At 40.3% G+C, this 23,808-nt stretch overlaps 1 protein-coding gene across 10 annotated transcripts in view; it reads right to left on the reverse strand.

The window, feature by feature from the left end:
* Positions 1 to 23,808, reverse strand: part of ZEB2 (zinc finger E-box binding homeobox 2) — a 164,750-nt gene that overhangs the window by 1,931 nt on the left and 139,011 nt on the right. For 7 of the 10 annotated variants that reach the window (XM_083704317.1, XM_083704316.1, XM_083704318.1 and 4 more), the window contains 3 exons: positions 18,312 to 20,284; positions 14,285 to 14,465; positions 1 to 129 (listed from right to left, as the gene is read on the reverse strand). The exon at positions 1 to 129 is cut by the window's left edge and continues 1,931 nt beyond it. In XM_083704317.1, the coding sequence (XP_083560443.1) occupies positions 1 to 129; positions 14,285 to 14,465; positions 18,312 to 20,284 (2,283 nt within the window). The remainder of the gene's footprint in view (positions 130 to 14,284; positions 14,466 to 18,311; positions 20,285 to 23,808) is intronic. The other 3 variants (XM_083704315.1, XM_083704323.1, XM_083704322.1) reach the window with 1 other exon arrangement.

Below are 23,808 nucleotides of genomic sequence, written 5' to 3' on the forward strand. Positions count from 1 at the left end.
GTGAGAAGCGTTTGCCACATTTATCACACTGGTATGGCTTCTCGCCTGAGTGCAGTCGTGAATGCTCAATAAGGTGATGCTTGTGTTTGAACGCTTTCTTGCAAATCTGACACTGATGTGGTCTTTTTCCTGCAAGAAAGCACAGCAGAACAGAGAGAGGTCATTACACTGGAAAAAGATTCCTTTAAAAATAAAATTATAAATAGCACAACCTTCAGTTTCAGCATTTTTGGGCCTTTTTTTGTTTTCAGAAATCTTGCAAGACAACATGTGGGAAAGGCATTTTATTGGTAACACTATGCCAGAATCCAGCTTGTAGCCAGAAATACTCTAGTTGGCAACTGAGTAGCATGATGGCGCTAATCTGTTCTGCAAGCAAGACTGTCTCTACCTGTGATTCCCAACAACTGGCTTTCAGCGCATAGCTGTCAACGTTTCCCTTTTTTTAAGGGAAATTCCCTTATTCCGAATAGGATTCCTCACAAGAAAAGGGAAAAGTTGTCAGCTATGTTTCAGAGGCATGCTGCCTCCAACATTCAGCATAGAACATGGCTATGATGGCTAGTAGCCACTGACACTTATATCCTCCAGAAATGTGTTTAATCCTCTTTCAAAGCCATCCAAGTTGGTAGCCATCACTACAACTTGGGGGGGGGGGACACATTTACTTATTTCCATAAGTAAAAGAATTAGAAAGTTTTAAAATCTGAAATATTAAAATAAAGGAAGTAGACTGGGTTATGCCACTGGCATAGTATGTTGTTCCCACTCATGCACAGTGTGGGGGTGGAAATGTACCCAGGGGAGAGGTGTGCACTGCCTAAATTTAAAAAATGGAGGGAGATAAACCTTGCATTATGGGGCTGTGTAAGAGTAGGGATTCCAGATAGGCTTCGGTACATTTACTTTTTCTAATCGGCTTCATGAGAATATCTTGGGACACCAAGCTTCTAAAGGAGTAAAAATAAAGATTTTGGAGGGGGTGGGATACTCTCAAATAAATTAGGGTTGTATTCAACTCACTCAGACAAGAGCTGTTGAAATTAATGGAATTAAGTTAATCAAATACATTGATTTTAATGTGTCTACTCTGTGTATAAGTTGGATACAACTGATACTCTTGAAGGGAGAATTCTATATTTCCTGCAGTAGCAGGGTAACAATTGTGCATTAATAGTGGAAAAAATTGCTTGCATGAAAAGCCCCCAAATAAACAAGAGCTCTATTTTTAATAGCTTTCACTTTCTGATATATTCTGCATATTGCTTTTTTCAACCTGAGGACAATAAAGAAAAAGTAACATGGAGTATCAGTAGAAAACTGGCCATGTCGAAGAGCAGCTGATGCCTGCAATAAAGTTTGATAAATATCCTATTTATTTACAATTCTACAGACTCTCTCACTTACGTTTTGTGCTTCTTTTTTGTCCTTTATTGAATTAAGGGCATCTGACTATAAACAAGGTTACGGATACTTAATGATTCACTTTCTCCAGTTCTGTTTCATCACGTAGCTCGTGATTTTAGGGGTTTCTCCATGCCTCATATCAAGAAAATTATTCAGCTTTAACAATATCAGCTTTCAGGAATTTCTGAATGTTAAGGTAAAGGTAAAGGTACCCCTGCCCGTATGGGCCAGTCTTGACAGACTCTGGGGTTGTGCCCCCATCTCACTCAAGAGGCCAGGGGCCAGCGCTGTCCGGAGACACTTCCGGGTCACGTGGCCAGCGTGATATCGCTGCTCTGGTGAGCCAGAGCCGCACACGGAAACGCCGTTTACCTTCCCGCTGGTAAGCGGTCCCTATTTATCTACTTGCACCCGGAGGTGCTTTCGAACTGCTAGGTTGGCAGGCGCTGGGACCGAGCAGCGGGAGCGCACCCCGCCGCAGGGATTCGAACTGCCGACCTTTCGATCGGCAAGTCCTAGGCGCTGAGGCTTTAACCCACAGCGCCAACTGCGTCCCTTCTGAATGTTAAGCCTCAGTCAAACTCTGGAAAGCCCTTGTTTTCCTGAAAACATAGGAAAACTGCACCTAAATTAATAGTAGCTACTTTCTACATAAAGAATTTTATCAATCAATCAGCCAGTCAATATTATTTTATTTTAATATGATAGTTAATTTGTCAATCAATTATCAGTCAATATTATTGGTTTGGTTGGGGGAAGCTAATCTAAGTTGAGCATTTATATGAGCATGGCCGGTTTTTACAATTAAATGGAAATCCTGGTATGGGAACAGTGAATTATCTTCTTTTTTACTCAAGCTTCTATCCTTTCCTCCATCACACAAGTCATCCAAAACCATCTGAATTGGTACCACTAAATACCAGGGGTGCTACCCCCATGTCATTAAGAAACCCACACTAAGTGAACTAATGACACTTCCATGGTTGAGCTCTCCTTGGAAAATGTTGCACTCCCAGCTTTTTGATAATTATGAATAGTTTTCTGAAACACTGTGGCAAGCACAAAGCCTTTTATATACTGGTTTAACTATGGTAAATTCTGAGAGATACTAGATTAGATTATCCTTGAAATGCCTTCCAGTCCCAAGAGGCTCCAGGGTCTCAAATGTGTCAAAAATGAAATAGTCAGTTCTTTGGAGCTTTCTGTTTGAACTGCTCAAAATGGATGAACTCAATAATCAAAGGTAGTACAAATATTAATAAAGACATGAGACAATGTGAAGGGGAGTGTTGCTGCTGAATTACATAGTAGAAGAATCACTGCCTCACTGACCACATGCACAGAAACTAATTGTGAGGACCGAAAGAACGACAATTCTAAGAACTCAATGTTGAAGCCCTTAGTCAGGAAAAATTCCCATTACACTTTAGTGAGAGAAAGATTTAGTTCCCTATCAGCAGCTACTGAGATTTGCTACATGAGCAGAATTGTTCCTCACTGGTAATTTTGGGAGAAGTTCTCTGCGAGTTGTCAGCCATTCACTGAATGCTGAAGTTCCCTTCTGCTGCATGACACCATTATTTCCACTGGTATTTCAAGCAGTTTCAAATCCAATGTCTGAAACTTGACACCCGTACCAAGCCTAAACACATCTGGTTGATTCGAGGCCACAAATAGCTCTGGAATGTCTTTGACACCTTCCATAACTGCCATACTTAAAAGCTTCATTCCAAAATAGAGCTGACCCCCCCCCTCCAAAAAAAGCTTGTCAGCCTGATAGGACTGGGCAAAACCTAGAAATGTATGACACAATATTTAAATATAAGTTTCATAACTGCACCAACTTATGCAGGCGAGCGTGTCACTTGTCACTGGTGATGTCATGAACACCAGCCAACTGATTCTAGGGAATGGCTCTGGGGTATGGTGTGAAGACACGCAGGGTGACCACTTTGTTGAAGCTAAGCAGGTCCAAGTCTGGTTAGTTTCTGGATGGACAAGCACCTGGGAACCACCTTGGGGTCCATGAGAGAAGAAAGGTGGAATTGAAATGCACAAAGCCAAACCAAAATTACACTAGGTGGTGCCTTAAAAAAAAAGGCACACCTCTTTACCTTTATATTATCTGTTTTGTGATTGCTTTTTTTTTGCAATTGCTGTTTTTTATAACTGCTTTGAATGTTGTGCATTAAATGGTTGTAACCTGCCTTCAGACTTTCAGGTGAAGAGCAGGTAATTAACTAAAATAATAGTTCTGCTTCTTCAGCATGCCTGATGTTTACATACTGGGCATTATGTAGTCACAGGGGCCGCCGTGCCTTATGTCTTAACACAAACCACACAACCTAAATATATTGTGGTTTTTGGTACATAGATCGCATCATTTTGGCCTGCACACACTCTGAGAGTCTGCCTGTGCATGCTCTCCTATGCAGACAAGGGTGGACTTTCAGTGGGCAGGGAGAATGGCATTGGCAGGCATAATCACAACCCTTTCCCACGATTCCCCCATGCATGTCTGCACGGGGGTTCAAACTACTGGTAGGCCTAGAAAAATCCCAGCCTATGCTGTTTCCACAAATTCATGCCAAGGTGGTCATGACATCCCCTGGCATGCAGTTGGAATGTGCAGGCTTTGGCATTCCAACACAAACCACCCCTAAACGTGGACTCGTGGCGGAAGGCCAAAACCCAAGTCTGGGCTAAATCCAGTCTGTGCTGGCCGTTTCACATGCCTGGCTCACCCACTGCAGCAAACCAGCTCAGTCAATGGCATTCTCCCCCAACTGCTATGAGCTGAGATTCATAATAAGAATAGATAGCACAGCATGGAACTAGGAGAAGGGAGATCATGAGAAGGAAAACACAAGCCATATTGTAAACTTCAGGGCAAAGTCTACATCCAAATTGGGGGGGGGGGTTGTATTAAAAAACTGATCTTAAAGTCGCACTTCAATAGCTGGCAAAACTCAAAAGTGCCCACTTCTGAGCCATAGGTGGACAAAGTCATTTGAGTAGGAAACAAAGAATGTGGCATTGCTTGCATAATTTAGCTGTGGTGTTTTGCAAATGTGCATGGCAGTTACCAGGATTGCTCAGTGCTCCAGGACATACCTATGTGCAAGAGGGAGACTCAGTGTGCAAGTATACATGAAGGGAGTTGGAATGCTATCATATCCCTGGAATATAGTCTTTCTCCAGTATTTTGGTAATGATAAGCATTCCAAACACTTCACAGGTATTCACAAGAATTACAATGACCTTGTAAGGTTGGCACTTATGACCCCCACGCTGCAGATGTGGGATTGAGAACTGAGATTTACAAGTAGTGACTAGCCAGCAGCCAGCTGACGTGTTTGGGGCTGAGGTACAGTTTGAACTTTCCCCCAGTCATTATATAGTTTTATTATTGAGTTGCAGAACTCTAGCTGTATATGAGGTCCTTTTGGGGACGAGCAAACAGATACTGTGCTCCTGCTGCTGTGAATGTAATGCAATGGGTTTTTTTAAGCTATATTCAATATTCATGTTTGTTTTGTTTAAAAAAATAAAATTTGTTTAAATATCTGTAAACTGCAATTTGGACCAAATCTGAGCCACTTAGAACACAGACTTTTAAAACATTTTTGTTTCCTTTTTTATGTTGTTAGCCACCTTGGGCAGGGTGGGTATTGTAACTGAAACACAGGGTTAAGATTAACTTTAAATTTAATTAAATCAAAATTTGATTCCTTGCACTGTGGTCTACTTTCAAATGGCAAGTGTCCCAGTTCACCTCAAATGTTTCAGTCAGGATCTGTTGCTTGGCAATGCAGTTAGAGTTATTCTTTGAAAGCCACTGATACACTCAGATCAAAGTTGCAGGTAACTTGTTTGATTCCCTCTTCTTGTTTTTGATTTGCTAAACAGCTAAGCTGAAGAAGAGCTCTAATGTTATTTCAGCTGCTCCTCATAAACTTTGTTAAAGGTATGGCACTACTATCACACGATCAGGGAGCTCACATGAAGCAGATAGTCCCAAATCTCTATTCCATGTGAACTTTCTGCCAGCTGCACTCATCCACTGGGAAAGCACAATGCACGATTATCTCAGTTTTGTTGAAAAGGCAGCTGAGAATCCCTGGGCATGTGATAAGAACAGTGACTTTTATCCACATAAAAGTCATAACATGAGCAGGAAAATCAGTCATGTTAACTGACCTCAGGTGGACTCCCTCAGATGAAAGAGAGAGAAAAGGGGGGAGGGAAACCATGTCACATTTTAGAGGAAAATAAGGGGTTGTATTCAAGCGGTTGGGTTCCTCTGCTCATGAGAGACTTTTTTTCCTCCACTGAGGCTTCTGTTAATGGAAAGGAGAAGGAAGACAGTTTTCATAAATTCCTCCCTTTATCCTGCAGCCCCCACCCCCTGTGCCACCTTCAGTGCTGCTGTGGTCCCCCAAATTTCTTGAGCAGATGGGGGGATTAGTTAACAGCCACCTTCTTCCCCTCCTACTTACAAAAAAACCCAACTCCACAGGTTTAAAAATCCTTCCACAAGCAAAGGGACACCATTGGATACCACCCCCCCACCCCTAATACTATAATAAACTATAGGAAAACACTCCTAATTACTTTGCAAGCATATGGTGGTAAATGCCAGATGACTAGATGCTAGAGAACAGGATCTGACAAGGCAAAGAATAAAGAATGCCTCCAATGGCAACGGTGTTCATAACAGAAAGGGAATCAGACAAGTACTGAAAAATATCCCAGAAAGTATGAGATTCCTTTGCTCTCAAGACAATTATTCAGGCATAGTTTGATCAGGTCAGTGATGTGATAATAGCCACAGAAAGATGGCATTGCAAAGGTCATCCATGTCATTCTCTCCTGTACCTGAAATACACCTTCTGTTAAAGCCCTCCCTTGACATCCCTATCCAGCCTCCGCTTGAAAACAGATAAAGCAGAGCAGGGTGTTTTGCTTTATTACTGAAATGACTTAAACATACAAAGCTATAGATTGTGATATTATTTCAGTGTTTTTTTTTAAAAAAATGATTGAACCCCCTATGAAGGTAGATAGATAGGTTCTTCAAAAGTTTAGTGCCTGGTGCCTTTACTTTTCTTCGTGAACAAGCCACAAAGAGATTTAGAGCCCAGTCCTAACCCCCAGATCAGTGCTGCTGGAGAGAATTAAGATTAGCTGGAGGTGTCCCTGCACTGGGCTCCCTGCTGGGTGGAGGGGAAAGGGCTTTGCCACAGAAACCCCCACTGTGCCCATCAGGACTGCAGGCAGTTGAGAAGCTTCTGTTCTGGGGTGAGGGCAGAGAAGGGCTGGACAGGAATCTGCTGGAGCCTAAGTCAATCCATTTGCAGGAGACATGCTCATTGTGGGCTCCTGGGCTGTGCCAGTCTAGAACTGGTGCAACAAAAAATAAAAAAATAAATAAATCCCCCTCCACTTACTGATCTGGCTAGCAGGAGCTGGCAGGGCTGCGGATGGAGCAGAGGATTTTGGCGCTCTGCGCCCCTCTGGCCCCTCTTCAGATTGCTCTGTTATTTGTTGATTATTTGTTTTTTTCTTATATTTCAAACCAGCTTTAATGGCAAAAAAAATGCATGCTCAGTTTTGGGTTCAATTTGCTGTTTAGCCTCTAAATTTGTCCCAGCCTTATGAAGTGATTCTGTGCTTTTATCTCCCTGCATCTCCCCCTCCCCCTTTTTAGGCCACTGAATAGAATCCAGCCCTGATCTCATTGGCTGATTTGACAATTCCGTCTCATTGATGGAGAGATGCCTTTGAAATGACCCTGGGTGAGATTAACATGTGAAATTATTTATGAGTTATGTAAGACAACTTAAACGATGATTAAAATACATACATGGTTCTTCACTACAAGTATACAGCAATGTCACATGGTCTACAACAGAGCAAAGCTTTAAATTGTCCTGATGTTTTCGTCAGGAGGCCTGGTATTGATTCTGTTAACAAATCTTCTCATTCTCCTTCTTTATCCCCTTGCTAAAACTCATTATTTGATAGAGTAAAGGTTGTTTCATTGTTGTATTACGATTGGAAAAGCACCAATGGGGGTGATATATAAATACAATTAATTATTATTATATGTTTAAAGATATCTTACACAAATATTTGTGTGTGTGTGTGTGTGTGTGTGTGTGTGTGTGTTTGCACTGTGCTTTTATCCCACATCCTGACTCTCTTAGGATTTGCAATGAAAAATAATTATATCTAATCATTTTATACACACCCACACACCCAAAGGTTTACAATTTCATTGCTACATATAAAAAAACATGTAACAGCCCAAAGATACAGGCTTTTTGGGCTTAGATATGGGCAAACCATGTGTTTTGAAAAGCGATAAATTTTGTTATTCCAGTGATATAACAGTAAGTAGGTTTGGGGACTGAGGAGTGTGTTTGCAAAGAAATTCCAGACTTGGAAGGTATGTACATAAGGAATCATCTGGCAGCGGTTTGATTTTTTAAAGGCAGCTGATTGAAGCCACTTAGGGGTTTGGATGTTAGAAGTAGTCCCGGTGGAGCTGGATTAATGGGCAGAGTGTAGTGAGGCGGTCAAAGGTGCGTTATAAATGCAATTTGGAGTAATTGCAAATACCACACTTGCTCTGTTGTTACAAAGAAGAAAGACTTCCATTTCTAGTGCAAATTTCATGAGCTTTGAATTTACTCCAAGAAACTGCATATTATTTAAGTATAAAAAGTAATCCTCATATCTGAGTCGAGTGATAGAAAATTATCTATAAACAGCATGTAATTTTTTTTATGAATCAAGCTCTAAATAAGGAAAACTTGTGAGCTAGGAATTCAGAAGAGCAGCAAAAGAGGGCTGATTTGCTGCTAAAGCTTGAGAACAATATTTAGTTTACCGAATCAATCTGGAAACAAAAGTAGTGCTTGCCTCAGCATAAAAGCTACAAAAATTATATATAAAAAGTCTTAATAAAACATGCAGTTGGAAAGAAAGGAAGAATTAAAGGGAGGATGCCACCATGAAAGCTCTCGTCGTTTCTTGTGAATGATGAAATGGAGCATATCATTAACCAAGGTAACAAGGCCACAGGACTCCTAGGCATGCCTATGAAAATATTAATTTGTCCAATATGCAAAAATTCCTGCATATCTTTACTGCGGGGTGTGGGTGTGAATTTGTGCCAAAGGAATTTGCTGTGGAAAACTAAAAATGAAACGTCCATTGGGTGTTGGGAACTCCACACATAGGAATCTTTTGTCACTACTAGGGTTTTTTTAAGTGGAGAATGAATGGTCACTCCATGCCACCAACTTGCTGTCACCATGCTTCCTTCTCTTTCTCAACCCCTTCCTTAACCGTCTTCTGAGCATAGCTGCCTGGAAGCTCCCAGAGTTGATATAAGGACAACTGTTTAGAAAGATGAAGGGAGAAAGGGTTTGGGGGAAAGTGTGTAGCAGTCGGAGGACCAAGACTGCTATGAACTTTCTCCCAAACCCTTTCTCCTGCCATCTTTCTAAGCAGATTGTCCGTATATCAACTCTGTGAGTTAAGCTAGGCTAAATAATAATAATAATAATAATAATAATAATAATAATAACTGGCCCAAGCCACCCAGTGAGCTTTATGGCAAAGGAGAAATTGGAACCCAGATCCATTACCAAATCCTACGGTCCAAACCCAATATTATATCCACATCGCCACACTGGTTCATGCTATATGGTTTAGTCACTCCACGTTCTCATATGGCAACAAGGAATCAATTCAGGAGATCAAACAAGGAGTCATTGTAAGCTGCTGGTTGCTTAAATTTCCAATTTTAGGTTGCTGGCATCCAAAGCGTTACTAATCTGGGTAGCAGAGTTAATAAAAAATATTTTAGTCTAGTAACTTTCAAATAATTATTTGAAAGACAGTGTTTTATATCTAAGCACTTCTGTTTGGCCCCCAAGGGTTACTATTCAGTGATAGGCTGTAGGAGACTTAAGCAGTCTCCTGGTCACTACCAATGAGCCATTACCAATGGCCCTTATCAAACGGGACTCTTTGAGAATTAAAATATCTTGCCCTGACAGAAATCAGAATTAACAACCAAACCTAACTTCTGATTCGTTTTCCCCAGTGGTGCTCATCCAACAGGTAGCATAAGGACTTTGAAATACTGCTGGCCTTTCAATACTTTCTCCTAGCTCATTTGGCCACATACTACTGGCATAAGACTATGACAGAATGGGCTTTTTTGCAGGAATCATCTCAGATGGTTGGATATAGTACACAGGGCTTAGATTTCTGTTATAGTATATTTAACATGTGAATTCCAAACTCCTTTTAAGAATGACAAGAACAGCAGCAGCAGCAACATGGCTTCACTTTTCTAAAGTAGTGTAATCCAAGTCACAAAACTTGTGCCAAAAAAGTGGGCTTGAGACCCCAGTGTAGCCAGGAACCAAGGAGAGGTAAATCACTTTAAAATCACAGGGGAATATGAAGAGCACAGATAAATAGAAGTGTATGGCATGAGCTAGTCAACTGGGCCACTGCATAAGTATTAGCTTCACTGCATTGTGTGAAAGCTGTATATGATATAACTGGTTATAAGGCGACAGCATCAGACCATTCCAGAACAGCTGACCTACAAAGAAGAAGAAAAGTGTGGACTGCATCTTCAGACAGATCAACACTTTGGCTTATAAATCTATGCCCATTATTTGTGCTACTCTAGAAAGACAGGATAAGCACTAACTGTCCCCAAAAAGATGAGGAAGGGATAATGATTCAGGCACTGAAAGCAAAGGTTAATTGCAGTTCAGAGAGTCTTGCCCCGAACACAGAGTGAAATTTCTCATATATATTAATAGACGAGACAGCCATTCCATCGCTCTGGCTTTTTCCATAACTTTATCAGTTTAATTTGCAATTCACTTAACATTTACAAAAGAGGCCAAAGAAGAAGAAGGAAAAGAAGGAAAAGAAAAAGGCGAATGGCCTTTACATTTTCTTGAAGTAAACTTTAGCTGCGTAAATATGCAAGACAGGTAGTGGAATAAGAAGGGCAGGCTCGTGTTAGTTTGCAAGTGTTCCCCCTTAACTTACCACTACTGTGCTGCTATTCCACCAAATTAGATTAAGGTCACAATACTATAAACACTTGCCTAAGGGTAGGTCCCATTTAATTCAGTTGAACTGAGTAGACATGCATAGGATTGCATTCGTAATCTGATTAAATGGCCTTTTACTACTCTGAGTAAAGTTAGGAAAAAACTATATCCTGATGTTTCTTGCTATATGAAGACTGCTTTTGCTGAAGTTCACAAAACAAACATGTGTCAGAGATGAAGGAAACTTAAATCCAAATCTCTTAACTCCAGGACTAGGCAGTTCTATTGTGGGAGTGATTCTTCTCTTCAAACACTTTTATTTGTGCTAAAACTTGAGGCAGATTCTCACAGAGATATAAAATATATAATGGTCAGGAGGACAGGAGTATTACAGCATTGCACGTAAAGTCTTCCTTGCTTGTTTAAAATCAAAGCATATTATCTGCTTTTTTGCAAATCAAGGTGCCTGACTTGTCAAATTTCCAGCCTTTCAACTGTCAGCCTATGACTGTGGAGCTTATGGACCACCGACTTTACGGGATTCAACCATATGTCCAGATCCCAGTATATGAGAAGGCCAGCTCTAACATAAGAGGTTTACGGTAGTAGTGTAGCAAACCATAATATTTGCAGATGGCTGCAATAAAATCATTCAGGAGAGGAAAGGTGCAGGGATGTAAAGCCTGCAAAGCATTTCCTCCTCTTCAGCCATACAAACAATTGCATCTGAGTAATGCAACATAAGGAATATGCACACCATTGAACCAAACAAGCTGGTGGTCCAAAATGCTACTTTATTTCCCCGCACCCCTAATCCCACGAGTATTTAAACTTCCTTTTTATTTTCTGCATAGGATTTAGCTTAAAGAGGCAAGGAAAGAGTACTAATGTTGTGGAAGACCTTTTATTCCTCAGTTTCAAAAGACTCAAGTGAAAGATTTTGTGTCTTTTAAAAGACACAGCAATCAAACGGGAGTAAACAGTGTTGTTTTAATACAAGATGTTTTGGATCTTTCTTCATTATTCTTATTTAGGCTTAGTTAGGATTTTGAACTAGGAAATATTGAAAAATACAGTAAATCACGGGCACAGTTAGGCCAACTCCACAATTTATGTGGCAATCATTATTCTCCATCAGTTGACTAGTGTTACAGTGCATGTCCCTCACATATGCTTTCCATGTTGGCAGACAATTTTATTATTATTATTTATTGAATTTATATACTGCCCTAATACCCGGGGGGGTCTCAGTGTTCTTATTACATATAAACAAACAAAGAAACAAAATACAAGGGTAGAGCCACCCTTTGCCTCATTCCCCACACCACACCCCAGGTGTTAGGACATTGTCAGTTCAGAACACAGGTGACCAGACTGTGACAAATTATATGCCCTTTTCATGATTCTGTCCTGTTTGGTGACTGACTGCTAATCAGCCGTTTGTCATACACACTTGCCTCTGTTGGTAAAAGTGTGCATGGCAATTAGGGCTGGAGGATTTAATCCATTGGGTAAGTGATGCAGGAAAGACCAGAAGCACCTGCCACTCATGAAGCAGGCTGCCCTGTATTCTGGAGTGTATTCACTATTACAAAGTGAAGGTGCTACTGGAAGGAATTTTTTTTGTTTTGACTATGGCAGACCAACACGGCTACCTATCTGTAAAGTGAAGGACTATTAGGGGAAGAGACTATTAGGGGAAGACTATTAGGGGAAGAGTTTTTAAAGGATTTGAAAAAAATTACACACACACACACACACACACACACACAAACTTTGTTTATAAATTTGAAGTGAAAGCAAATTTCCCAGATTTTGTAATGAATGTGATTTATAAATGCGTAAAAAGCAAAGAGCATGCTGGAAGGCATAAAAGAATATCTATTGAAATTTACCATTTATTCTGCTTATTAAATAGAGGTGAATGATTCCCATTCCCACTATCCTTGTCACAGATCCAAGACTAGAAAAACAATTAAGAGATGAACTATTGTTAGGAACCATCTTACTGTTTGGGTTCATGCACATGTGTGTGTGAGCTAGACATGTGTACTGGAAGAGAAGACAACAAATACTTAAAAAGGGAAGGCAACAGTATTTGTGTTAAATTACCTATATAGAAAATGAGCTAGAGCTTGACTAGATCTGATTTTCCTAAAAGGAGATTCAAGTTTCAGTCTTTTTCAGGTACTTTTTTACCCTAAACTACTAATCTCTGGATAATTCTCCATGTCTAATATAAATAGCTTTTAATTTTTGTACTCTATAAGGTAAGATGGGGCTCACTGAACAGTTTCTTCTTCTTCTATATAAAAAGCACAGGGCCCTTAAATTCTTATCTTTCTGCTTACAGGCAGAAGTTCCCTGGACCAGTTCCCACATCATCAGAGTCGGAGCTTTGGTCTTCAGAGGTTCTTCCCTTCAGCTCAGTAAGTGAGTACCTTTCGATCTACCTTGCCAGCCCAAGGCAGTGCACCAGGAGAGAGGCCAGAAGGCAAAAAGATGCCCACCAGCACACCAGAGTGCTGGCTCTTTAAGGAGTGTAGCTTTCAAAGAAGAAGATCGAGCCTAAGCCTCCCTCCAGTGTTTGTTGCAAGATGCAAATGCCCTGTGGGCCCTTTGGAAGACTCCACCACCTGGGCAGATAACCTTTTATTCTAAGAGGTTAATAATGCCCTCATCACTTTTTACAATGAGAAGAGCACTCTATACTAAATGCAGATTTTAAGGTCTGCTTCTTGCAATATAGCCATCACAAGAATGCCATTTGGAAATGGCTTTGTGCAGCAACTACTCTGTTAAGGCAGTTTCAGGGTCAAAGTGCAAGTAGATAAATAGGTATCGCTTCGGCGGGAAGGTAAACGTCGTTTCCGTGCGCTGCTCTGGTTCGCCAGAAGCAGCTTAGTCATGCTGGCCACATGACCCGGAAGCTGTCTACGGACAAACGCCAGCTCCCTCGGCCAATAAAGCGAGATGAGCACCGCAATCCCAGAGTTGGCCACGACTGGACCTAATGGTCAGGGGTTCCTTTACCTTTTACCTTAATTGCAGCCTTACTATGAGGAACAGACCTGAAGAAGAACTGTAGAAGATAAGCAACCTCTCTTACAGTACACTACCATCTGACTGATAAAAGGATAACTTGTTAAGCGTGTTAAGGAAGGTGTAGATAAGCTTCAGGCATTTCCAGACCAAAAATTCTGTGATGATGCTCCACTTCACTGTACAGATCATCAGTATGTACGGTATATACACAAAGCACTTTACAAACTCAGGTTCCCTCTTGGTTCAACTGGACTAGCACTTTCATGTGTATTAATTCTCATATATACATATTTAGAGAGGCAGGCCAAAAGGTAAGCTTTAATGTATTTTGATCAGGCCTTTTAATAGCAATAAAGGTGTTTAATCACAGGTGCAAGAGATTTAGCTATTACTAGTCCCCCACCCCCTTACATAGATGTTTATGGGCAGACTGTCTAACAAGGGGTTTCCCAAACTTGGTCTCCAGCTGTTTTTGGACTACAACCCCCATCAACCTTTGCTAGCAGGACCAGTGGTCAGGGATGAGAGGAATTGTACAAACAAAAGAGTACAAATTTAACATGTGAAGAAGTGGGGGGGGGGGGAGTCATACTGAACTAAACAAAGCACACAATTTCTTCCTTGTTGAATGCCTTAAGCATATGTTGCATCTTATGTTGCACAAGTGTACTCATTAAATATTATGAAAAGTACCACATGCAAGAAAGCTTGTCTCTACACGCCATAGCCATTCGTACCTGTGTGCTCATATTTGTGTCGCAGAAGGGAACTGCTTTTCTGGAATGTCTTGTCACATAAGTCACATGCGTACATGCCACTTTCTGTCTTCTTGATCTTCTTTCGGGACAGGCAGGAGTCGGAGTCTGTCATGTCATCAAGACCTGACATGTAATCCGGAGTTCCATCAAGCAATTCTCCCTGTGATGCAACCAAATGGTTTATGTAAAACATGTTTCCTTCCCTTGTTCTGTGATGTTATACAATATCCTGCGTTCCTATAGTATGTTAGTTACTATATTTAGTTTCATCCGTAACCAGGTAAGCACCCTGAGTTACAATAAGCAGCCTCATTGGCTCACACTCAGCTTTTTATCCCATGGAGTCTTACGTGAGTAGTGCAAAACACATATGTCCAGAGCTGGCACCCAACAGAGTATGTTTAGGATGCCACTTGGAGTCTGAAAAATCATCTGATGACACGGGGCTGCCACAAAAACATATTCTCTCAATATCTCCTATAACATCTGTGGTGTCTTAATGTTGTTTGTTTTCTGCTGTCTCTGCACATCCCTGGCTGATGGGCTTGGGGAAGTGCGCAACATCGTGATGTCACAACATGGGGATCAATAATCATTACAAGGAGACATGGTGTCTTCATTGTGACAGATGCATTTGTACCTGCTGCCTTGTATCACTAAAAATATAGTTTCAGTCTCAATTGGCATGGGCACCCAAAGCATAACAGAAAAGGCAGAAGCTGGCAAAATTGTGACTGCATAAGCAATCTGAACCCTTTTACAGGCTATCATGTGCTCAGTCTCCCCCTATGCTGAGGGAGGGTATGAACTAATAGTGTGTCGTACTGATGGCTGCTCCTGAAATGCTGCTATGAAATGCTATATCTATGCAGTGGAAGAGAACAGATGGCCAAATGGCCACTTATACCATTACCAAGTCAGGGAACATGACAACAACCAGAGTCAGCTCCACATAGTTCTTTGTGATTTCATCCCTGTGGAAAGCACTGGTGTGATCAGAATATGATGTAACCACTTTCCACAGGACCACAGATGCTAGCATGTTTTGATGGAACTCCTGCTCACATTACTTAATTTGTTCAAGTCATATCCAAATATGTGCCAGCTTTCAGTTCCAGGAGGTCATAGTTGTCCTGCATGACCAAACCCATCACCCCAAAATTAAGGCTGCAATCCTATACATACTTACCTGGGAGTAAGTCTCATTGAACTCAATGGGACTTAATTCCTCAGCAGGCATGCACAAGATCGCACCACATAAGCACTCTTGGATATAACTGTGAGGGGCACAGGAAGTGCGAGTGCCGCATTCTTCCGTTTCATAATTCCCTCACCTTCACTTCTCAGAGATACACAAGCAAATTCAAGGATTCATGTTTTCTGAGGACAATGAGAGTGGAGGATATGGACATTCTGTTTTGAATGATACAGAGATGCAAGAAAACAGCACTTGTATTTCCTATCGTCCCCATATCTATAGCTGCTCTAAAATGTAGGACATATAATTTAATAAACAAAAAACATGCTATGGATGTGTGCACTCTGGCCTACAGCTTATCATGTGCAATCTGGCTAACAACATGGACAAGGTTGTACACAGAATTTGAAAGGAAGGCTTCGGTAACAAGATAGCAAGCAACTTTTGCTTTATAAATATTCTGAGGTTAAGTACTTCGACGTATAAAGATTTTGAGGTTAAAACAGCAGTATCTGAAGCTGCTCTAACATCTATTCAACTTTTAGGATAATTCTGTAAAGTAACTGGAAGTTACAGAATGTCATAGTGTGTCGCAAACCTAAAATAAATGTGCAAACACAGCTTTGTGTAAAATCCTGTATAGATAACTTATTAACAAATAGCTCCACATACTCTGTAGGGTTGAAACTTGTATTTCTCGAACAGGCTCCCTCCTCCAATAGCCCTTCACACTATAAGCCACTTGGGAACAAGAGCAATATGAAACTAGTATGTGTGTCTAGTGCTCAAGGAAAAGAAAGCAAGATTATGGTAGTTTTTAGGGTTGTAGTCTTTGCAGAATTTGTAGCTTGCAGTGCACTTCTGTGCATGTTTTATTGGAAATAAGCCTTGCTGAGTTCAATAGGACTTACTTCTTGGTCAGTATGCTTAAAATTCCAAAGTGCATTGTGTTCATAATAATAGGAGGTTGTAAAACAAAAACAAAACCCAAAAATAACACACACACAGTCATAAACCACTAGGTACAAGCAACAATGACAGAGCTTTTCTTTCAAGATACCAGACTATAAGTGTTAGAAAGGCTTCAAAATGAAGTTTATATTTAGGCACAAAATATTATTATGCAATCCACTGAAATGTATGTCTCCCCTCTAAAGGCCTTGAGCTATATTTTTATATTTAATTTTGTAATTTGAAATAGGGAATATTAATAACACTTTTTATCAATGCTGTATCTATGTTAAAACAGCCTTCAGCATTAAGCAGTAATGAATGTGGATCAGTAAATTATTAAATTTCTTGATATTTATTTTGTCTTGATCCAAAGAGAGTGCAAACTTGCATGATAACGTACATTTCCATTTGCTATCAGACAGTTCAGTTTCTTAGACTAGGTTTTTACTAATTAATATTAGAGAAGATTAAATAGGCTTAAATACGTTTACAAAGAGGGCAGATGTACTGTAAATTGGAATAGTGGAACAGCTGTTATGGAGGTACCGTGCTATTTATGCTCCTATTGTGCAGAGAGGGATTACTGCCTGTAACATTAAACCATACCTGATTTTCACATTTGAAAATATAAAACATTTACTAGTTGGTAAAATTACTAATGGAACCTAATAGGTCATATGGGAATGTCCACAGATGTTTTAAAAAATCAACTATAATCAGTTAATCGCTGTCTGACAAACTGTAGATGTATTATATATACACAATTCCTACACACTACGCATGTTTCCTGTGGATAAAATCCTTTGCTATATTTAAGTGGACAGATGTCAATTTTTATTTTTTTATTTTTTATTTTTGCAGTTGGGACAGTTCCTAAAAGTTTGAACTCACCTACATTGGGCCATAGTTCAAAGCACATGCCTTTAATGCAGAAGCTTCCAAGTTCAATCCCCGGCAACTCCAGTTTTTTAAAATAAGGATCTGGTAGCAGATGATGGGCAAAACCTCTGCCTAAAACCCTGGAAAGCCACCAACATTTAGAGTAAACCTTAATGGGCTCGGTGGGCCGATGGTTTGACTTAGTATAAGGCAGCTTCATAGATCCACATCAGCCCAAAAGTGGACTGAGAGAACCTTTTTATGAAGATAAAAACCAACAGACACTATATTTTTAGAGTCTTCTCAACAATAGTCCAAGGGATGCGGTGGGATGGGGGGAAGAATAGACCGGTGAGGAAAATGGAACAGGTGAGATGAAAACAAGTCTGGCTTGGGGATCTTCATAATCCTTTTTATAGCTTTGTAAAGATTAGTTGGAACATATTATAAACAGCTTATGGCTGCATTATCATTTCCATGTGATTTCTGAGAATCTCTTAGGGTTACAGTGGCAAGGAAACTACCTAAACCACAGTGTGCCAGTGCCAAAGAAGCCACAGGCTGGGGGACTCTCCCAGCGCTTCATGTATCTCATTGGTACTTATACTAGGGTGGTCATGAATATGAATTGTATCAACAGCCTTTTCTTTAAGAGTACTAACCTTAACCTTTCTCAGGGTAAAGCAGAAGCATTTTCCCCCTACATGAGGACTGTAGCTGATCCCTTGAAACTCATTTTATATTCTTATGGGCAGGTAATGTAATGGTAATGGGCAGGAAATGTTCAACTGCAGTTGAACATTCCAAGATTGTCCACCTTGGCCATGTTTACATAGTTTCATTTCCTCGTGTCTCCTTTTAAAAATACAAATGGAATGTTTGAGCTGATTTACCCTTAGGATGTTTTAAGTCATGAAACAGTACATGGGAATGATGTATACAACCGTACCCTTCTGAAATAAGCAAGATATTTACCTGAAAACCTTGCTTCCGCTGGTACTTTCGCCTTTGCTGCATGTCAGCAAACGTAGCTGCTCCAGTTGGATAAGTATAGGCCATATGTGGTAGGAAGCTCATTTGATCTATTCCTGGGTATGGTCGTAGCCCAGGAATACTGGTCTGAACTGGTGGCATAAAAGTGGCTGGGGGAAATGCGCTCTGTGGCGGAAGTGTGGTGTACAAAGGTTTGGCACTAAAAGGGCTCATACCAAATAATGGATTAGTGCTTTTATCCAAACTATTTGAATTAGAAAATTCTTTCTTGATAAAAGTCAAGTTCAGTGGCTCATCTGAGGTTTCAGATGACGAAGAAACACTGTTGTGGTCTACGTTTACACTATTGGATTTTGTTTTGTTCTTTGTGGCTATAATACTTTTGGGTTCCTTCATTTGTTTTGGTAATGACAAGTCCAAAGGCTCAGCCTGAAGCTCCTCAGAGGAGAAACTGTTTGGAGTGTAAGAACTACTATGGGAGTTTTTAGAAGATGTAGAAGAAAGATTTAATGGAGAAGGAGTATTGCTCCTGGAGTGGTCCAATTTATCAACTGGTTTAATATTGGTAAAGTGAGTAGGTTTCGTTAGCCTGAGAGGGGTATCACAGTTAGTAACGCTATTATGAAGTTCAGCTATAGACGGTGATGTTATAGAGTCCACAGGCTTTATAGGGGATCTGGCTGACAAAGAGTCTTTAGTGGGCGTGTTGTTGGTGGCAGCCAGCACCACCTTGGCACTGTTCCTTTCCAGCGATGGTGACCTGGAAGTGGAGTACTGGTAGACTTTTCTTTGTTCGAACCATTCCTTCACAAATTCCTGAGGAAGGCCAACGGCAATGGAAATTTTCAGTAGTTCATCAGAGGTGGGTTCCATATTCATAGCAAAATATGCTTTAAGTACAGACATATGGTCCTTGTATGGATTGATGGGGCTAGTCATTCCTTTCTCAGAAAGTACTGATGACAGGAGGAGAGCTTGCTTATCGACAAACACTCCTGGTTTGCTAGGAGCCATGTTTTCATGAGGTTGGAGGACTGCCTTGATTTCTTCGTTCATCTTACACAGGTAGCGTTCATGCTGATGAAGGGGAATGGGACCAGGAAAGCTTTCTTTACAGAACTGGCATGAAAATGGAGTAGGTATATTATGGTTGTCTATCATTTTGTCTTCAGTTACCAGATCTATTAGGGTGCGTAGCTTTTCTTTCTTAATGTTATTGAGCTGCCTCCTCGAGTCTGTAGTTAAACTCTGGAGACAAGCTTTGGCTTCATTGACCTTTTCTAATGTGTAGTCAATAATACTTTTAGTGGCACCATTATGACTGACTACTGGAAGACCCACAGGTGGAATACCAGGAGAAGTAACGCCTTGTTCCTCAGATTGAGAACATGGGTCCTTCATGTGGTAACCTTTCAGCTTGGAGATTTCTTCAGCGCTGCAGTCCATTTTCTGCCTGGAAACAGTGTTGTCCACAATCTGTAGGACTTTCTGCACCTCACTTAAATTGCTGCCTATTGCTGGGAATCCAAGTAAAGATGCATCCATCCCTACCCCTAAGTGCTGCATTGGACTTTGCGTGGAAGTATGAACTCCTATTGGGCTGGTTGCACCAAGTCTGCCATTCATGAAAGGATTAGCACCAGTGAACCCATGGGTTGCCATCAGAACTTTATATTCATTGAAATCTAGTGGTTCCGTTTTGATTTTCAGTAAGCCTGATTGCTCAGACATACTAGGTGGTTTTCCATTCTCCAGCTTGTTTCTCAGTTGTGTAATGGCTGAATTAGTAGGTGAAGAAGATACAGAATTAGGAGAAGAACCCGTCTTGATATTGTTTCTCATTCGACCATTTACAGAGATTAAGCCAATGCATTTCTTGCTGCTGATGTGTGAACTATACGAGCCAGAATGGGAGAAACGCTTCTTGCAGTTTGGACACTCATAGGGCTTTTCACCTGCAATTAATTTTTAAAAATTAATTTTTAATAACTCACAAATAGACCAGTTCTTTAGACCATTTACTGTGTCTGCACATTTCACTCCTTTCATCTTGCTGCATTTTCTCCTTCCTTCCAAGTTATGTTTAGGTTTTTGTGACTAGAAACAATTCAAACTAGACAATCTACAATTAGCTGCATGAAAGATTCCTTCTCATTCTGTGATACTCCCTAGCTTTTACTGATGGCTCACATTTTGTTGAAAGCTATAGATGTCTTTACAAGGGAAACAGGGAGTGTACTGTACTGTACTATGTAAAGGAATACAGCTGAAAACTTACATGTAATGCACAGTGTTTGCAATATCTAAATTCAGATAGCAGAAGGATTTTGCCATGGCTTTTAATAAGGACCCAGGCAACATGCAGTTACAACAGTAGCATAATTTTGTGTGAATCGGTTGGCATAGTAAAATGGGGGACAAATATGACCCAGTTCACTTTTGAATGCAAATTTAATGCAAATATACACTATCCAAAACAATATGTTGAACAGAAACACCGTGACTCATTAAAATTTGCACTTCTCCAAATTTTTCAATGCAGTTCTCCAGCAAAGCAATGTGTAGAAAAATGCATATGGAAAGTGTGCATAAAAAGACATATATTGGTGGAAATAACAAATACATTGTTTATGGAGGAATTACTGTAAAAAATGTGTATCCTGAGAAAAATTCACACTAAAATGGTGGTGAATTTTCATGAGAACTTTTTTTAAGAAATTAAGCTTTAGAATAAATTATGGAAGTTCACTCATACTTGCTTATTAGCTTTTAATGGTTTACTTCTAGATGATCTACATGGATAATGGCCAGAGAACAGGAGACATGTATTTATGAAAAGGGCATTGAAGTACTCTGGTCTTGCTTCAGGCTCCCCATAATTATCTGATGGTTTCTGTGAGAACAGGTGGGCAATTGGTTAGATCCAGCAGCGCTGTTCTTATGTTTTTTATTTCTCCTCTACTCTCATTTCCAGCCTAAAGCAGTGCTTCAACCACTTTCTGAATCTGTGTACATATATTTTTAGGTTTTACCCTAAGGCGGGGGCAGATAATTTTAACACAGGTTTTGGCAGCTGTGAATGAATTTTGGGCTCATGTGCTCCCATTCCCCCTGCTTCTGCTCTCTTGACTCCTGTAAGGCTCTGTTTCCTTCCATTTGTCCATAGCACAGTTAGCCATGTTTGTCCAAATCAGGCAGGTTATGGTTTGTGCAAACCATACTTTGCCTTCAAAGCAGAATGGGAAACCATGGTTTGAACTGAGTTTCTGATTTAGGTTTGGCAAGCTTTTCCCATTTAGGTGACATGACAAAATATTGTTTACAACTGAACCAGGGGAACAGGAAAAATTCAAAAATGAAGGTTAGGAGGAGGGAGTATGAGAACCCATTGCTGTCTCTTCGCCTTTTCTTGCTACTTTGGAATGAGTCTACTTGAGTTCAGTAGCATCTGGATCAGCTACACAAAATATAAAGGCAGTTTTTCCACTCTCTGTCTCATGCTTGAATCACCCCCCTCCCAATTCCTGGGCTTGTATTAATTTAATTAACTTCTCAAATGGAACAAAACATCCCCCTCTCGTTCTTCCACATGCGCCCCCTGCCACCCCCAAATTTGCTCCAGGGGGGCCGGGGGAACTCACAGAACAGATTTAGTGAGTGAATGTGAAAGGGGAGGAGAGAAGAGGTGATGTACATAAGCCCAAAGTTCACCGCAGCTAGTTATTATAGTGGGAAACTGTGGTTTGCTATTACAGCTGAGTTGAGCATTAAACATATTAAACTTCAGTTGGAGCATTAAACATAAGCTTAAATCCCTTCAGCTCAAATCAATGGAGTTTAGAAGTGCTTAACTTTGAGATTGTACCCAAGGTTTGCAAATGCTGATCTACTAAACAAAAAACAAAGTTCGCTGCGAGATTTTACATGCCTGCAGATTAGATAGCTTAAACATTAGAATTATTATATATAAGCAGAATATACTTTTTTAAAAAACTTATGAAGAGTGTATAATTACAGAAACTTATTCAGACTATTTCTTAGCTTTAAAATGCTGCTTTTTTAGTCTTCGGTATATTTGTCTTTGTTTCTGATTTGCCTTTGAATTTATTTGAATAAATCAAAGTCTTTGAATACTTGACCAGCGTTAACAGCTTTACTCACAATGTCTGCATCAAAGGGTGAAGACTTTTAGTTGGAGGAGAACTCTAAATATTATTATTCAAACATTGACAAGTTCCAAATATACGGCAAAGTGTTGCCCTATTTTCTCGCTGTCATGTGTAACTGAATGACTTAATGCACTCAGCAGAGGCTATTTATTTCAACGAAGGGGACTGAATTAGGAACACAAAATTATATTTTTAATTGATGTGATAGCCGATGCAGGCCAGAAAGGCAGGGTATAAATATTGTAAATGGATATATAAAGTGGCTAGTGTGTTCAGCTTGGATGTGGACAACACAACTTCGAGGTCAGACAGGCCACTTCACACATTACGTGGCAACAATCTCATGTTGGCCATTAAGTGCATCTTTATTGGGAAGCTTGTTTGTTGTTGTGACATCCAGCTGTGATGGTATAGATGTCCACTCACACAACTGGGGAGGCGGGGAGTTAGAGGAAGAGGAAGTCTTGTTGCACAAACTTAATTCTGCTCACCTGACTCTGGATTTTGCAGAATGTTTTACAGGTACTTAAAAGTACAGTGTATGAAGAAGCTATGAAGCTCATCAAGTGTGATGCCATGTCACTATCTCTCAGCTCAACTTATCATGCAGGGTGCTTGGGAGGCTAAACCAGAGGTCAGCAAACTTTTTCAGCAGGGGGCCAGTCCACTGTCCCTCAGACCTTGTGGGGGCCAGACTATATTTTTTTTGGGGGGGGGAATGAATGAATTCCTATGCCCCACAAATAACCCAGAGACACATTTTAAATGAAAGGACACATTCTACTCAAGTAAAGACACACTGATTCCCAGACCATCCGTGGGCCACATTTAGAAGGCGATTGGGCCATATCCGGCCCCCAGGCCTCAGTTTGCCTACCCATGGGCTAAACAGTTGCTGTGAACTCTTTGGAGGAAGGATGAGATGCAAGTGTGATAAAATAATATGAATGAGGCAGCCATTCCAAGTAAGCAAACTTAATTTGTTTATTGCTGCTAGATTGTGGGTGTTGGTCTTGTTCATCTTTAAGGTTCCTTGTTTTTGTTTTTGTTTTTTTAGGCAAGTGTATCACAAGTAAGAAAACTTAAGAGCCAAATGGCTAGGAATTCCCAGAATTCCTCTGAGTAGAAATAACTCCAGGAAAGCAATTTAGAACTTAATTAATTAATCAGGTAATACATTCTGCTATTTGGAAAATCTTCTATGGAAACTTGTGGTGCTGGTTTCTTATTTGTTTCTGAATAGCATGAAAAATGAGGATGAGTCAGAAATCATTTACAAAGTATCTTGGCGGCTCTAAACAAAATGGTGA

This window comes from Podarcis gaigeae (assembly GCF_964106915.1).
Source record: "Podarcis gaigeae genome assembly, chromosome: 1".
NCBI classification, from domain to species: Eukaryota; Metazoa; Chordata; class Lepidosauria; order Squamata; family Lacertidae; genus Podarcis; species Podarcis gaigeae.